This window comes from Syngnathoides biaculeatus, chromosome 15, assembly GCF_019802595.1.
Source record: "Syngnathoides biaculeatus isolate LvHL_M chromosome 15, ASM1980259v1, whole genome shotgun sequence".
NCBI classification, from domain to species: Eukaryota; Metazoa; Chordata; class Actinopteri; order Syngnathiformes; family Syngnathidae; genus Syngnathoides; species Syngnathoides biaculeatus.
Genome location: NC_084654.1, coordinates 4,595,471 through 4,612,343, shown reverse-complemented (window position 1 = coordinate 4,612,343; position 16,873 = coordinate 4,595,471). Strand labels below are relative to the sequence as shown.

General features: G+C 42.0%; 1 protein-coding gene across 15 annotated transcripts in view; it reads left to right on the top strand.

Moving 5' to 3' along the window:
• The window catches only part of kiaa1109 (KIAA1109 ortholog), a 187,462-nt gene that overhangs the window by 167,957 nt on the left and 2,632 nt on the right, over nt 1-16,873 (top strand). For 13 of the 15 annotated variants that reach the window (XM_061844548.1, XM_061844541.1, XM_061844547.1 and 10 more), the window contains 8 exons: nt 1,190-1,347; nt 2,414-2,603; nt 2,705-2,922; nt 6,501-6,752; nt 7,968-8,171; nt 10,012-10,206; nt 10,544-10,678; nt 11,062-11,227. In XM_061844548.1, the coding sequence (XP_061700532.1) occupies nt 1,190-1,347; nt 2,414-2,603; nt 2,705-2,922; nt 6,501-6,752; nt 7,968-8,171; nt 10,012-10,206; nt 10,544-10,678; nt 11,062-11,227 (1,518 nt within the window). Of the gene's footprint in view, nt 1-1,151; nt 1,348-1,757; nt 2,390-2,413; nt 2,604-2,704; nt 2,923-6,500; nt 6,753-7,967; nt 8,172-10,011; nt 10,207-10,543; nt 10,679-11,061; nt 11,228-16,873 lie in introns of those variants that run through there. The other 2 variants (XM_061844550.1, XM_061844551.1) reach the window with 2 other exon arrangements.

Below are 16,873 nucleotides of genomic sequence, written 5' to 3'. Positions count from 1 at the left end.
AGGCTCTGTGCATTGCTCTTTTTCTTCTGACGCTGGATCCGGTTTCCTCCTCTTCTTTGTCTTCGACCCACAGTAGCTGAATTTCCACCGACGCCCTGTAGGTTAGCAGTGCCGGGGGCGGGCGTTGTTAACCCGGGCCACGACCGATCCGGTATGGGATTCTTTAGATGAACGCTCATATTTGTTTGGCACAGTTTTTACGCCGGATGCCCTTCCTGACGCAACCCTCTGCATTTATCCGGGCTTGGGACCGGCCTACAGATTGCACTGGTTTGTGCCCCCATAGGGCTGCATTAATTTGTTGGTTCATCAATCACAGCAAGTTGTCCTGGTCGCTAGGTAGCAAAGCAGGTCCAGACTGTCAGATTGCCACCACCATGCTTCACTGTTGGAATAATGTTTTTTGTGTTATTTATTTATGTATTTATTTATTTATTTGTTTATTTATTTGTTTGTTTGTTTGTTTGTATCTGTGGATAATGGCTCTGACAGTTTTTCACAGATGCCCCAAAGCCTTGGAAATGGCTTTGTAACCTTTTCCAGACTGATGGATTTTAGTCACTTTTTTTTCTCATTTCTCCTTGAATTTCTATGGCTCGTGGTATAATGGATTGGTACTTGAGAGCTTGTAGCCTACTTCACATTCTAAAACAGATTCTATTTATGTGATTTCTTGATTCATCAAGTATGGTGGTAATCGGGTTTGGGTGTGGCTTGTAAAATTGAACTCACCTTTCCCAAAATTCTGTTTGGTCTCTTTGACTTTGTGATTTAACAGGGGGGGTTACTTTTTCACGGAGGGTTCAGAAAGGTTTGGATTTTTTTCTGTGCCTTAATAAATTAAATTATTTGAAAACTGCATTTTGTATTTCCTCGGGTTGTCGCTGAGTAATATTAAAATTTGTTTGATGATTTGGAAAATTTGTGTGATATGCAAAAAAAAAAAAAAAAAATCAGGAAGGGGGCAAATACTTATTCACAGAACCGTACATACTTCGCCATTAAAGTTGATTCTGAAAAAAGAGCAGCAAAGCTATCCTATGATTAGCAATTTGACATTTCCAGGTGTTAGTTACTGTCACAGTTGACTTTGTCTTTTCACTAATCTGTGCATTCTAAACTCTTGACCTTCATTTTTGTTTCATCGATAGTGTTTATGAATTATTCAGAAGGATTATTCCCCCCGCAGCTGGACGACCAGTGGTCTGAAGAGCCAAGGCCGGCTGTCTGTGGGTAGCAACCGCGACCGAGAGATCAGCATGTCTGTCGGCCTGGGACGCTCCAAGCTAGACTCCAAGGGTGGCGTAGTGGGTGGAAATATAGACGTGAACACTCTAGAGATGGTCTGTAAGTAAACAAAAGCACACTGTTTTTTCTACAGCTTATTAGGAAGCTCTACTTCCATAAAACCATAAACCGTCAAAACAGCTGACTTTGCAGTTGTACAGCAATTAGTTGTACTTCCTATGTATCGACGGATTTGTGAAATAATGACAAAATGTACAGTATTTGACTGACTGGATAAAATTATTGCACTCCATTTTTCATCAATTTATTCATGGCACAATTGCTCTACAATCAATCCCATACAGTCAATAGATTTCAATCAATGAATTAATTCTTACCCCCTGTCCTTTGTATTTCCCTGGATCAGTATGTGTTGCAGTGACACAATGAATAATATGGATGATAGACTGTTTGAAGACTCAAAATTCCCTGTAGGTGTGCATATGACTGAAAATGGTTGTTTCTCTCAGTGTGCTCTAGGATTGGCTGGCGACCAGTTCAAGGTCTGCCTCTCGCCCAGAGTCAGCTGAGATAGATGTCAGCACACCCGCAACCCTAGAGAGGATAAGCAGAATGGAAAATGGACAGATCGTGTTCCTCTTTTCATTAAAATACATATTGTAACTTAGCATACTGAGCACATATCTCAAGGGATGGGGGAAAAACATCACATTTCATTTGTTTTTTTGGGCCATGAACATTGCATTGTCAAAGAGAGAATTGACCAACAATTATCAAAAATAAAAGAACCATTTGGGCACTGTCCAGAATTATATAAATGTGAAAAAAAGTATGAAATTTTACGGAATTTGTAATACATTTGCGCTTAACCAGTGACATTATTTTTTAACCGTACAGTATCGTGTGTTGGGAATTTTAAAAATCAGCAGTTTAACATTTTAAAAAAGCATTTGCATACGGTAAATACCACTCTTTGAGAAATGTCTGGTACACACTGCAATTAAGAATGAAACCCATGGTGACTCTGAGCAAATAGGTTTTACTCTAGCCCTTTCTTTTTCCGCATTTTTCTAGACCTTTCTCCATATTCTTCTTTTAAACTGCCATTCTTATCCAGTTTTACAGAAAAATAGAAATACTTCATAATTGGTTGTTTGGTTCCTAGCACACATCTCTGAGCACCCAAACCAGCAACCAAGTCATAAGATCCAGATCACCATGGGTTCCACTGAGGCACGGGTTGATTACATGGGCTCAAGCATCCTGATGGGGGTTTTTAGCAATGCTGACCTGCAGCTCCAAGATGAATGGAAGGTCAACCTCTGCAATGTTGATTCCAGCATATCTGAGAAAAGGTATAATGCTTCATTGTAAAAATCCAACTAATCCGTGAGTGCGCTGAGCACTTGATTAGATAAGATTATTAACAAACCCTCTGTCTGTTCCGTCCACCCAGTGAGATATTTGTCCATGGAGACTTGCAGTGGGACATATTCCAAGTGATAATTTCACGCTCTACCACACCGGACCTAATCAAGATTGGCATGAAGCTTCAGGAGTTTTTCACTCAGCAATTTGACACCAGCAAACGGGCTCTCTCCACGTGGGGCCCAGGCCCCTACCTGCCTCCAAAAACCCCAGTCATCAACGTAGAGAAAGGAGCAGCAGAGCTATGTAAGTATGCCCATAGCCTGTACTAAGCTACTCAGTCAGAAACTGTTTTGTCCCGTTGGTCACCAGAACAGTTTTGTCACTAAGGGATTTAAATTATTTACGAAACCCTTTTAGATGTGGACCTTTTCCACTGAACAGTTCTTACCTGGATAAACATAGTTTGACTCAAACACTTGCCTGCATCATGCATTGTAAAAAATTATTATGACTCGATAGAAGTGTTTTCCAAAATTTTGAGGTCAGTTTCAAACAATTATGGCCTTAGAAATTTGGGCTGATTTCCGCACAGTATTCCAATTTTTTTAATTCCCAATGTTGTGGGTTTTTTGAGCTGGAATCCCAGATTATGTAAAAAAATAAATAAATACTTGAATCTGTTTAAATTGTGGGCCTTTAATCTGAAATCCATGATATCTGAACTTTTTGAATGGAATTGTGGAAATTAATGAATTTTTCCATGATGTTGTAATATTTTAGAAAGGGTCTGTAATATGAATAATTTAGGGCCTAGGTAGGAAAAACCCGTAGGGAACCCCATAAATAACCTTTAAGAGCTTGGATTTTACATTGTTCAATTCCACATATTTATCTTCATCATCCAAATATAAAGTGATGCCTCTGTTATCGACCACAATCCGTTCCAGAAAACGGTTCGAGAAGTGATTTGTTTGAAAACTAAACCAATGTTTTCCTTAACAATGAATGGGGAAAAAATAATGCGTTCCAAACCTAAAAAATTTGGGTTTTTAAAGCATTTTTTTAGCTTTCCCTGATAATAAACTGAATAGTAGAAATACATGTATAGTTTAAATACTTTATATAATAAAATGATTTGAGAAATGTATTTGTTTTTTGCTTAAAATGCATCCTTTAGTAGTAGAGTACGCAAGGCTGGGAGTGCATTGCCGTATCTGAAGCGACTCGGCCCCCAACCTTGTAACTTTTTTTATTAACAAAAGTGCAGAATAACTTTAAGCAAGCAACTTGCCTTCTTTGGAGCCATGATTGTGGGTTAATACGTTAGTTCTCAATAAGAAGAAAAACACTACTGGGACACGTCTGTGTACAGAGGCTATGTTATACAGAATAACAAAAATGCGCTGGTTGCGCCGCGCGCGTTATGTAATTTCCGTTTTTTTTTTTCGGGGGGCGTTCGAACTAACTTATAAAACACGTCGTGGGTGGGTCAGATGCTTACGCGCATGCATTGTTATTTCCGGGTTTTTTCGGGGGGTTTTCGAATTGACAACAAAGTGCGTGGTAGGTGGGTCAACTGCTTGCGCCGTGCGCGATGTTATTTCCGTTCGAATAGACAATAACAAAACGCATCGTGAGTGGGTCAGCTGTTTGTGCCGCGGGCATTATGTTAGTTCCAGGTTTTTTCGGCGCCGTGGGAATTCATAACAAAGCGCTTCGTGGGTCAGCTGGTCTTGCCGGACGCAATATGTTATTTCCAGGTTTTGTTGGGGGCGTTTGAGTACCGAATTTCGTTCGAAAACAGAAGCAAAAAAATATTGGAATTTTCGTTCGAAAGCCGATTTGTTCGAAAACGGGGATGTTCGAGAACCAAGGCTTTAGTGTATTTGAATCCACTTCTGTCAACTCTCTTGTACAATATCCCTCTTGTTTTTCCATTAATATACCATATAAAGTTACCGCTAGAATTAATTATATATCTTCACAATACCCAACCGCCATATGTTAAGAAAATAAGATGAGTGGTCTTCTTAGTTAGCCTGACTGAGGTGTTCTATGCAACATGGTTTTTAGTTTCCCGTGTTAGTATTTTGAAGTGAAAAAATTACTCCTATAACCTGAGACGAAGACAAGCCAAGCAAGAATTGTGAAGTAGAAAAACAATTGTTGACAAAGGTGGTTGCTTTTTTTGTGGGGGCGGGGTTCCAGTTATGAGCAAATACAGTGCCTTGTGAAAGTTTTCAGCCCCCTTGAACTTTTATAACTTTCGCTACATACATACAAATATAAAGATATATATTTTTTCAAGAATAAACAACAAGTGGGAGACAATGAAGTGGAATGAAATGTATTGGCTATTTTAAAAATATTTAACAAATAAAAACCTGAAAAGTGGGGCGTGCAATATTATTCCGGCCCCCTTGCATCAATACTTTGTAGCTCCACCTTTTGCTGCTCTCATACGCTTGGGGTATGTCTATCAGTTTTGCACATCGAGAGACTGAAATGCCTTCCCATTCTTCCTTGCAAAACAGCTCAAACTCAGTGAGGTTGGATCGAGAGCGTCTGTGAAAAGCAGTGTTCAGCTCTGCCCACAGATTCTCGATCGGATTCAGGCCTGGACTTTGACTTGGGCATTCTAACACCTGGATACATTTATTCATGAACCATTGCATTGTAGATTTGGCTTTATGTTTTGGATCATTTTCCTGTTGGAAGATAAATCTCTGTCACAGTCTCAGGTCTTTTGCAGACTCCAACAGGTTTTCTTTCCAAATGGTCCTGTATTTGGCTCCATTCATCTACCCATCAATTTTAACTATCTTTCCTGTCCCTGCTGAAGAAAAGCAGGCCAAAACCCATGCCACCACCATGTTTGACAGTGGGGATGGTGTGTTCAGGGTGATGAGCTGTGTTGTTGATACGCCAAACCTATCATTTTGCATTGTGGCCAAAAAGTTGGATTTTGGTTTCATCTGACCAGTGCACCTTCTTCCACATGTTCGGTATGTCTCCCAGGTGGCTTGTGGCAAACTTTAAACGAGACTTTTTATGGATATCTTTAAGAAATGGGCTTTTTCTTGTCACTCTTTCATAAAGGCCAGATTTGTGCTGTGTAAGACTGATTGTTGTCCTATGGACAGACTCCCCAATTCAGCTGCAGATCTCTGCAGTTCATCCAGAGTGATCATGGGCCTCTTGGCTGTGATCAGTTTTCTGCTTGTTCAAGGTGAAAGTTTAGAGGGACGGCGGGGTCTTGGTAGATTTGCAGTGGTCTAATACTCCTTCCGTTTCAATATGATTGCTTGCACAGTGCTCCTTGAGATGTTTAAAACTTGGGAAATCTTTTTTTTTTTAATCCAAATCCATCTTTAAACTTCTCCACAAGATTATCTCACACCTGCCTGGTGTGTTCCTTAGTCTTCATGATGCTCTCCGCACTTTAAACAGAACCCTGATACTATCACAGAGCAGGTGCATTTAAACGGAGACTTGATTACACACAGGTTGATTCTATTTATCATCATCAGTCAACTTTGGATCATTCAGAGATCCTCCCTGAACTTCTGGAGTGAGTTTGCTGCACTGAAAGTAAAGGGGCCGAATAATATTGCATGCCCCGCTTTTCAGTTTTTTATTTGTTAAAAAAGTATAAAATATCAAATAAATTTTGTTCCACTTCACGATTGTGTCCCATTTGTTGTTGATTCCTGACAAAAAATTAGAAATTTTTATTTTTATGTTTGAAGCCTGAACTGTTACAAAAGGTTCAAGGGGACCAAATACTTTCACAAGGCACTGTAGAATTGAGTGGATGAAAGACTACTACTAAAATTTTCTCTTCAAGATGATATTACTTACCATAATTCTTTTTTATGCAGACATGGATGCAGCACATCACCGTCACTGGCCCGGGGTGCTGAAGGTAATCGCAGGTTGCCACATATCCCTCTTCCAGATGCCTCTGCCTGAGGATGCTGTGCAGTTGGGTGGCTCAATGAGTCTCCATGGCAATCACATGACCCTGGCCTGCTTCCACGGACCCAACTTCCGCTCCAAGTCATGGGCTCTCTTTCACCTGGAAGAGCCCAATATCGCCTTTTGGACAGAGGCACAGAAAATATTGGAGGATGGTTAGAGAAAGCATTCATTTCACCCCCTTCTACTATGCAAAGCAAATTTGTATTGTGCATTTCATACACAAGATAACTCAATGTGCTTTACATGATTAAAAGCATTTAAAAACAAAACATTTAAAACCAAAACAAAACAAAATCATGAAAGTACAATTAAAACAGCTTGTGCCAAACATATATGTGCGTTTCATCTGAGATGACACGCTGTGGCGACCCCGAAAGGGACAAGCCGAAAGAAACTTACTTACAGTGCAAGAGATCAAAGCATAAGGAGAAAATTTTTAACCTGGATTTGAAAACATTCATACTTGGAGCTGACATAACTTCTGTTGGCAACTTGTTCCATTTAACGGAAACAAAATCATCTTTGTTTGCCAAGACTGTCAGAAACATACGGGGAATTTATCTCTGATCAATGTGAGGGGGAGGAAGCTGTTGGAATGCCTTCTAGTTTTGTTTTGCATGGCTTGGTAACACCTCCCCATAGAAAGAAGTTCAAAAACTTGGTGGCCAGGATGTGGAGGGTATGAGAGGATTTTGTCTACTTTTATCCTAGTGCGGGTCGCATGCAATTCCCCAAGGGTGGGAAAGGAGTACCGACAATCCTTTTAGCAGTTTTGATTGTCCATTGCAGTTCAAGTTTGTCCATTTTCAGAATCAGAATCAGCTTTATTGGCCAAGTGTGTAACAGCAGGAATTTGTCTCTCGGAGCGAGTGCTGCCGTGCTACGACATTCAGAACAAAGAAAAAAAACAAACTCACAAGAACAAAGAACAAGAGACATTCAGTTAATGTGCAAGATGCAGGGTCTTCTTCATTTTAAACAGTTAAGAGTGTGTCAACGCCCCCACATTATGTTAAGCTTGAGCAGGGTTCCCTTACCCATTTGCGGTTACCGTTGTAGACCAGTATTAATAGACATAGAGGTTGTCTGGACTTTTGAAAACAAAAAAAGTGTAATTCAAAGAATACACAAAAATGGTCAGAAATAGCTATATCGTTAATGTCAATTGATCCAATTTCAATATCCTTATAGTTCACCAGGTATAAGATGTGACGTTGAGTGTGAATTGGACTCTCTTACGTGGAGAGAGGTCAAATATGTCGAGTATACCAGAGAGTTCTCTGAATTGTTTTTTTTTTTATGTTATTGCCTGTTATTGTCAAAATGTTGAAGTGGTGTGTGGCATTATAATCTGTTTTCTAAAACAGGTTCCAAGGATGATTCCACATACATTGTGCAGACACTGGACTTCCATCTTGGTCATAACACCATGGTGACCAAACCATGTGGTGCACTAGAAAGCCCGATGGCCACCATAACCAAGATAACCCGGCGAAGACACGAAAACCCTCCACATGGCGTTGCAACTGTGAAAGAATGGTTTAACTATGTCACTGCCATGAGGAATGAAGGTGATTTTGGTTGGGTGGTTTTTTTTTTTCCTAATTGGTAAAAAAAAATGGACATTTACAGTTTATTCATTAACTGGATATTAACATTGTTGAATTCATTGAACAATTCATGGAACACAGATTTAGCTGAAGGATTACTTAATGATATGGTGTCTTAGTTAACCTAGTGCTGATGGTAATGATGCCTGAAATAGTGACTTTAAGGCCTCCTTGAAGCAGACTATCTAATGCAAAATTGCTGAATTAAAAAAACTTAAGATCAAAAGAGTTTTTGTATATATACAGTGAAGAAAAGTATTTGAAAGCCTTGCTATATGGCAAGTTCTACCACTTGAAAATCATGGAGGATATTCATCGTAGGTGCATGCCCATCGTTAAAGAGATAATCTAAAAAGAAAAATGCAGAAATTAAAATGTATGATTTTTTTTTTTTTTTAACGATTTGTGTGATACAGCTGCAAATAACTATTTTTACACCTGAGAAAACCACTGTTAATATTTGATACTGTGGCCTTTATGTGCAATTACAGAGGTCAAACGTTTCTTGTAGTTGTTCACCAGGTTTGCACACACTGCAGGAGGGATTTTGGCCCACTCTTCCACACAGATCTTTTCTAGATTAGACAGCTTTATGGGCTGTCACTGAGAAACACGGAGTTTCAGCTCCCTCCAAAGATTTTCTATTGGGTTTAAGTCTGGAGACTGGCTAGGCCACGCCAGAACCTTGATATGCTTCTTACGGAGCCACTCCTTGGGTTTCCTGGGTGTGTGCTTCAGGTCATTGTCATGTTGAAAGACCCAGCCACGAGCCATCTTCAATACTCTGACTGATGGAAAGATGTTGTTCCCCAAAATCTCACAATACATGGCTGCGGTCATCCTCTCCTTAATACAGTGCAGTCGTCCTCACAATAGGGATGTTGTTTGGATAGAACTCATCATTAATCTTCCTCCAATCACAGTTAGTAGAATTATGACCAAAAAGTTACATTTTGGTCTCATCTGACCACAAAACATTCTCCCATGACTCCTATGTATCGTCCAAATGGTCATTGGCAAACTTAAGACGGGCCTTGACATGTGCTGGTTTAAGCAGGGGAACCTTCCGTGCCATGGATGATTTCAAACCATGACGTCTTAGTGTATTACCAACAGTCACCTTGAAAACGGTGGGCCCAGCTCTTTTCAGGTCATTGACCAAGTCCTGTTGCGTAGTCCTCGGCTGATTCCTCACCTTTCTAAGGATCATTGAGACCCCACGAGGTGATATCTTGCATGGGGCTCCACTCCAATTGAGATTTTCCATCATGTTTAGCTTCTTCCAATTTCTACTGATTGCTCCAACAGTGGACCTTTTTTCACCAAGCTTGGCTAATTTCTCCATAGCCCTTTACAGCCGTGTGGAGTTGTATATTTTTGTCTCTGGTGTCTTTGGACAGCTCTTTGGTCTGGGCCATGTTACAAGTTTGAGTCTTACTGATTTAATGGGGTGGACAGGTGTCTTTATGCAGCTAACGACCTCACACAGGTGCATCTGATTCAGGATAATACATGGAGTGGTGGTGGACTTTTAAAGGTGGACTAGCAGGTCTTTGAGGGTCAGAATTCTAGCTGATAGACAGGTGTTCAAGTACTTATTTGCAGCTGTATCACACACATAAAACATTGAAAAAATCATACATTGTGATTTATGAATTTTTCTTTTTAGATTATCTCTCTCACAATGGACATGCACCTACGATGAAAATTTCAGACCCCTGCATGATTTCTAAGTGGAGAACTTCCAATATAGCAGAATGTTCAAATACTCATTCTCTTCACTGTATATCACTTATTACAGAGTTGAACTTGCTGAGGAATGTGGAAGCCAACAACCCAGAAAGTGGAGCTGCTGCCAAGAGCTCCAGTCTGCTGAGCAGCTTCCGCAGCAATTCGAACTACAACCACGAGACTGAGACGATATTTGCCCTTCCCAGAATGCAGCTGGACTTCAAGTCCATCCATGTACAAGATCCTGTTGAGCCTTCTCTGTCAGGTGGGGTACATTGTCAAAAATACTGTAATTAATCAGGCCGTTTGACTAAGTAGCGCAAGCTGTTTGCATTATAATAGAAAACACCAAAGACATTACTTGCTATTTACAGTTATACAATTTCTTATACATTACTCGTGATGCAATCATTCCGCTCACACATTTACGATATATTAAACGGTAATCCCTCTCTACTTAGTAAGACTGGCTGGTTAGACTGGTTGGGCGGATTCCCAGAAGCTCCATAGTTTTGATCCCTCAAATAGTTCTTGCGACCAGATGTAGTGATTAGAGGTCACATCAGCGCCATCGCTAATTTCAGATGTTTTTATATTCCCAGATTCCAACAGCAAACCAAAGGTAGAGTGCAGTGTTGTCACAGAATTCACAGACCATATCTGTGTAACCATGGACGCCGAGCTCATCATGTTCCTTCATGACATGGTGTCTGCCTACCTGAAAGAGAAAGAGAAAGGTTTGTAGCCTTTTTGCCAAGTCAATCTAAGTCACAACATCCATGAGTCAATAACGAAATTAAACTCATCAAGAGTGCTAATTGCCTTTAGATGGTTTCAAAAACGGTGTTGTCTTCTGCTCAGAAAAATGAGTCATTGGGTAAAAACGTAGCACGTAGCTATTAGTATCTATTTTTACTATTAATTAATGAATTAATTAATCAATGTGGATTGAATGTTGATTATTCATCTGAAAAAAGAAACTGTTAGAGGTAAATCTGTTTATGCAATTTCAGGCAAAATGGTAAATGCACCTTTGGCGGATACAAAATGTCGTCTGCTCACAAAGAATAGAACAAGAAATGCAAAACAACAGTTGTCTTCGTCTTCACTGTGTCCTTAGCCCTTTTCGCCCCACGAATGTTTGCGGCTCGGCCAGGTCAGAAGAGTCCTACGGCCATGCACGATGACAGCTGCACATACAAGGAGAAAGACGACAGCATCAACTACACCACAGTGGACTGGAGGGAGTTTATGTGCAACACCTGGCACTTGGAGCCCACTCTCAGGTCAGCTGGGCTTCATCTGTTTTTGCTTATATGTGTTGGTCACATACAGTTGTGAACCCCCTTGTAACCTGCTGAATTACTTCATAAATTCAGCCAAAAAATTTGATCTACCATATTTGGTATGGTTATGTCAAGATGGCGCGTGCCTGTGTGGCAGCCTTCAGCACGTTCTCGCTGGTACTATTTGTCTTTTTGTGTTTTTCGGGCGTCTCGGGACTCAAGTACACAAGAGGACTAGCTAGCCATCAAAGAGTCTTCTCCTGACTTTTTCGACAACTCTCGCAAATTCGCTGAATCTTTTTCCGGAGTTGCTATTCGGACTGCTTTTCAACGCCTCGCGACGAAGAGGGACGCGAGCCGGTACACAAGTCCGCCTGCGAAAGAGGGGACATCATCTAACGCTTCCGGCGATCCATCTTGCGAACCAACACTCCCTAGCCAATAAAATAGATGAACTGCAGCTTCTGATTAAGACCTGCAAAGACTTTGGAGGTTCTGCGGCTCTGTGCTTCACGGAGACTTGGCGGCTCTGTGCTTCAAGGAGACTTGGCTTTGTGGAAGAGTGCCTGACGCCACCGTCACGCTCCCTGGCATCGTGCGGACTGTGTCGCTCAGCTAAAATGGAAAACGAAAGGCGGTGGAATATACTTTTATATCAACGTGAAATGGTCCACGGACATTACACAGCTCAGCACACACTGCAGCCCGCTTTTAGAGTCACTGTTTATGAACTGTAAGCCGTTTGATTTTCTCCGTGAGTACACATCTTTCATCTTAGTCTGTGTTTACATTCCACCTCATGCTTGCATGAATGCAGCACTGCTAACGCTTGTCGAGCAGATAAATGAGATTGAGAAAAAACACCTAAAGTCGCTGCTTATCATCCTAGAAGATTTTAAGGCAGCTAAACTTAATCACGAACTCCCTAAATGAAAGCATCACGATAAATGTCCAAGCAGGGCAAATAACACTAGATCATTGTTATACATTCACCAAAAACGCATATCGTGCAATTCCTTGTGCACCCATCCAGTCCTCAGATCACTGCTTTCTGTGCAGACCAACTTGCTCCTGTCTTCGCAAAAATCATCAACAGGTCTCTAGAACTGTGTGAAGTACCAGCTTTCTTCAAACACCATTATACCGGTCCCAAAAAAAGCAGCAGTCTCAGGTCTCAATGACTACTGGCCTGCTGCCTTGACATCTGTGGTCAGGAAATTCTTTGAATACCTTGTGCTGGACCACCTCAAGAGAAGCAAAGACGCTCATTCACATCCTGCTTGTCCAATCTGTTATTTAGGCCACTGCAGTTTGCCTATCAAGCTAACAGGTCTGCAGATGATGCTGTTAACATGGTTTTGCACTTCATCCTTGAACATCATTACACCAAGGGTACCTATGCGAGGATCCTGTTCGTGGACTTCAGCTCTGCGATGAACACCATCATCCCTGAACTCCTCTCCTCCAAACTTCTCCAGCTCAGCTTGTTGCCTGCCATCTCCCGGTGCCTCAAAGTCTGCGCATACCAACTTGCTCTTCTCTTCACAAAGATCTTCAACAGGTCTCTACAACTGTGTGAAGTACCAACCTGCTTCAAACGCTATACCATTATAACCGTCCCCCAAAAAGCAGCAGTCTCAGTTCTTAATGACAACAAGCCTGTTGCGTTGACATCTGTGGTCATGAAGTCCTTTGAACATCTTGTGCTGTACCACCTCAAGAGCGTCACAGGCCCCCAACTGGACCCACTGTAGTTTGCCTATCGACCCAACAGGTTTGCGGATGATGCCGTCAAGATGGGTCTGGACTTCATCCTTGAACATCTTGACAGCGAGGGAACCTATGTGAGGATCCTGTTTGTGGACTTCAGCTCTCCGTTTAACACAATCATCCCTAAACTCCTCTCCTTCAAACTTCTCCAGCTCAGCTTGTTGCCTGCCATCTCCCGGTGATCTACAACTTCCTTACAGGCAGGACACAGCAAGTGAGGCGAGGGGACCCTACCTCATCCACCCGCACTATCAGCACCAAGGCACCCCAAGGTTGTGTCCTCTCCCCCTCTACTCTTCTCGCTCTACACAAATGACTGCACCTCGTGGCATGTAACTCTCAAACTCCTGAAGTTCGCAGATGACACCACAATCATCGGCCTCATCAAAGACGGCGACGACTCTGCATATTGACAGGAAGTGGCGAGACTGGAGCTTTGATGTTTTCAACACAAGCTGGCGTTGAACCCTATAAAGACTGTGGAAATGAGTGTAGACTTCTGGGGGCATCCTTCACCACAGCTGCCCCTGACGCTGTCCAACTGTCTTGTGTCAACCTTCGCGACCTTCAAGTTCTTGGAAATTACAGTCTCAGAGGACCTGAAGTGGGGGCGAACATCAACTCAATCCTCAAAAAAGCCCAGCAAAAGATGTACTTGCGGCTTCTGAGGAAGCACAGCATGTCACAAGAGCTGCTGAGACAGTTCTACAGAGCAGTCATCCAATCAATACTGTGTACCTCCCATCACTGTCTGGTTTGGGACCGTCACAAAAAAGGACAAACTCAGACTGCAACGGACAATCAAAACCGCTGAACGGATTGTCAGCATCACGATACCCACTATCAAGGACTTGCACGCAATGTGAACTAGCTCCAGAACAGGCAGGATGCTTTCGGACCCTCCATATCCAGGCCACCAGCTCTTCCAGCTCTTTCCATCGGGAAAACACTCCAGATCGATGAAAGTCAAAAGTAGCAGGCGTTCGAACAGTTTTTTTCCCTCTGGCAATTAAGTCATTAAATACTTGATCAGCAAACCTACTATTTTTCTGCCTTGTGCCATGTTAGGACACTCACTCACATCCTGCTGGTCCAATCAATATTGGTATTTTATCGTATTTTTTTTTTTTTTTATATTTTGTAGACCGCAGGATTCATCACTTTAAACTACTCCCTTTGCACATTTGACATTGTTTACACACTACATAGATTTTCCACTTGCACGTCATATAAGGAATAGTTCCTATAAACAGAAGTGTCTCTTCTTCTTTGTTCTTGTTGCTATGTTGTTTGTTCTATGTTCTGACTGTCGTGTGTTTTTACACACTTGGCCATTAAAGCTGATTCTGATTTTCCAGACAACGAGCCTCATCTTTTTTCGGATGCCGTGAACCCCGCGGCCTGTTTGCCGATGCCGTTAAAATGTTGTTTTTTTTATGCTAGCAGCTATAAGTTTAAAAGTACAGCAAAAACTTGTTCGAATTAAATGGTTGAAACATGGCTGTTCCCTACAATGCATTAGGGTTGGGGCATGCACAGAGGCTTCAGATGTATAGAAGAAGAAGGAGACTTTCAATAGGTGTAGAAGAAAAATGTACCTCAATTGGCCGTAAAAGAAGACTTCGCCCTGAAAGGAGAATGCTGCACGACACTCACAAAAGCAAAAAAAAGATTTTAATTGAATTAATTTAAAAACCTTTCACGAAAAGTAGCCGCATGCAAAGCTCTTCTGGTGAACTTTAAATGTCTGGAGCAAGGAGTGTGAAAGAATCGAATATGACTAAGGGATTAAAAGGCTGGAATGGTACATAAGGGGAACAGCACAATTTCAGCGGTAACTTGAGATGAAAATGAGGGAGAGTGATTGAGAAACTGAAATACGTCAGATATTCTGAGGCTGTTAAACTCCAATACTTTAGCGGCTTTTCTGTTATATTTAAAATGAATTACGGCTCTGATACAGTCACTGGAAAAAAGGTATGTAAATAAACATTTACAAAGTTTTTCCATGTGAATATCTAAGAGGCATATAATGACATGTACACCAGGTTGGATAAGTAAAAGTAAAACAGAATATATGTGGATGAATGTGAGGGGCGGAGGAGGAGGAGTGAAGCTCCAGAGTGAAGAGATAGCGAGGGTGGATGACTTCAAATACTTGGGGTCAACAATACAGAGCAATGGAGAGTGTGGTAAAGAAGTGAAGAAACGGGTCCAAGCGGAGTGGAACAGTTGGCAGAAGGTGTCTGGTGTTCTATGTGACAGAAGAGTCTCCGCTAGGATGAAGGGCAAAGTTTATAAAACAGCGGTGAGACGGTGGCACTAAAGAAACTACCGAAAGCAGAAGTGGAGGTAGCAGAAATGAAGAATCTGAGGTTCTCGCTTGAAGTGAGCAGATTGCATAGGATTAGAAATGACCTCATTAGAGGGACAGCCAAAGTTGGATGTTTTGGAGACAAGGTTAGAGAGAGTAGACTTAGATGGTTTGGACATGTTCAGAGACAAGAGAGTGAGTGTATTGGTAGAAGAGTTCTGAGGATGGAGCTGCCAGGCAAAAGAGCGAGAGGATGACCAAAGAAAAGGTTGATGGATGATGTGAGGCCGGACATGAGGGCAGTTGGTGTTCAAGAGGCAAATGCAGGAGATAGGCTAAGATGGAAAAAGATGGCACACTGTGGCGACCCCTAACAGGACAAGCCTAATGGCAAAGAAGAAGAAAACCAGTCTGTATATATCTAGTATATCCGCAGCAGTTGGTCCAGCTCGGTTAGCAGCAAACCCACACTGGCCAGCTCTCCCTTCCATCATCCTGGACAACGCATGCTTACTGGACAACAAGAGGAACTCTATCTGTTTACTCAGCACATCAACAAAAAGTGAGTGAGTGCTGTGTCCTTGCTTTTGTGGAAATATGGCTCAACGATAGCGCTATTCACCTAAGCCGGCGAGCATGCTACCAGGCAGACCTAGTTCTCGTCAAGGGAGAGAAGACGCACAGCGGAGGGGTTTGTGTTAAACAACGTTGCATGGCGCCGCGATGCTCCAGTGGTGTGTAAACACTGTTCACCACTCGCAAATGAATGCATAAATGGTACATCTGGCCCAAAGCCACACAATATACGTGAAGCAGGGTCCGTAAATATATCTTTTATGAAACCTCCATTTGCACACATTAACTATTAAGATGGATGGTTGGTGCAAGAACAACGCGCTCGGAGGCCATAATCACAGAATTTGAAGCTCCCTAGTCACCAATGAAAGTAATGAGTGTATTACTTACCCAAGAGTCAACTGTGGGAAAGTTCATGTCGGCAGTTTTAAAAAAACGTGTTAATATCTGGTGGTTGGACTAAAATTTCCTTCTCTAAAGCAACAATTAGTCTTGAATCTCAGCATGCAATGTATCAGTAGCAAGCGTTTCTTCATTGCAAACAGTGAGTCTTGGACGCAGGTGTGTTAAGCATCCTCGCCTGCAGCTGCTCCCCTTGTTCCAGTATCGCAGCAATTTTCCCAAAATTCTCTACTTCTAGATGGAAGTGAAAAAGCTTCCAGACCTCACTGTAAATGGACCTCCACTGTCAAGCAAACTGGAAACCTTCATTAGGATGTGGGGACTCGTATTGCCTTCTTAATTTCCGGGTCCATGTGACGGCACGCCAGCACAGGTTGTCTGTCCAGGCCGGGGAACTCAAACATAGGAATGGGGGAGTTCGGATCCATCTTGGCCTTCTCTCTGGTAACTGCCAGTGATGGCAGACCCGGAACCAATTTTTCCTGTCCCATGACAGAAGGTGGCAAGCTGCCAGCAGGACCCAGCTGAACAGGGTCAGAGTACCCACTCCATAGATTTATTCGCATAATTCCCTCTCATATGAG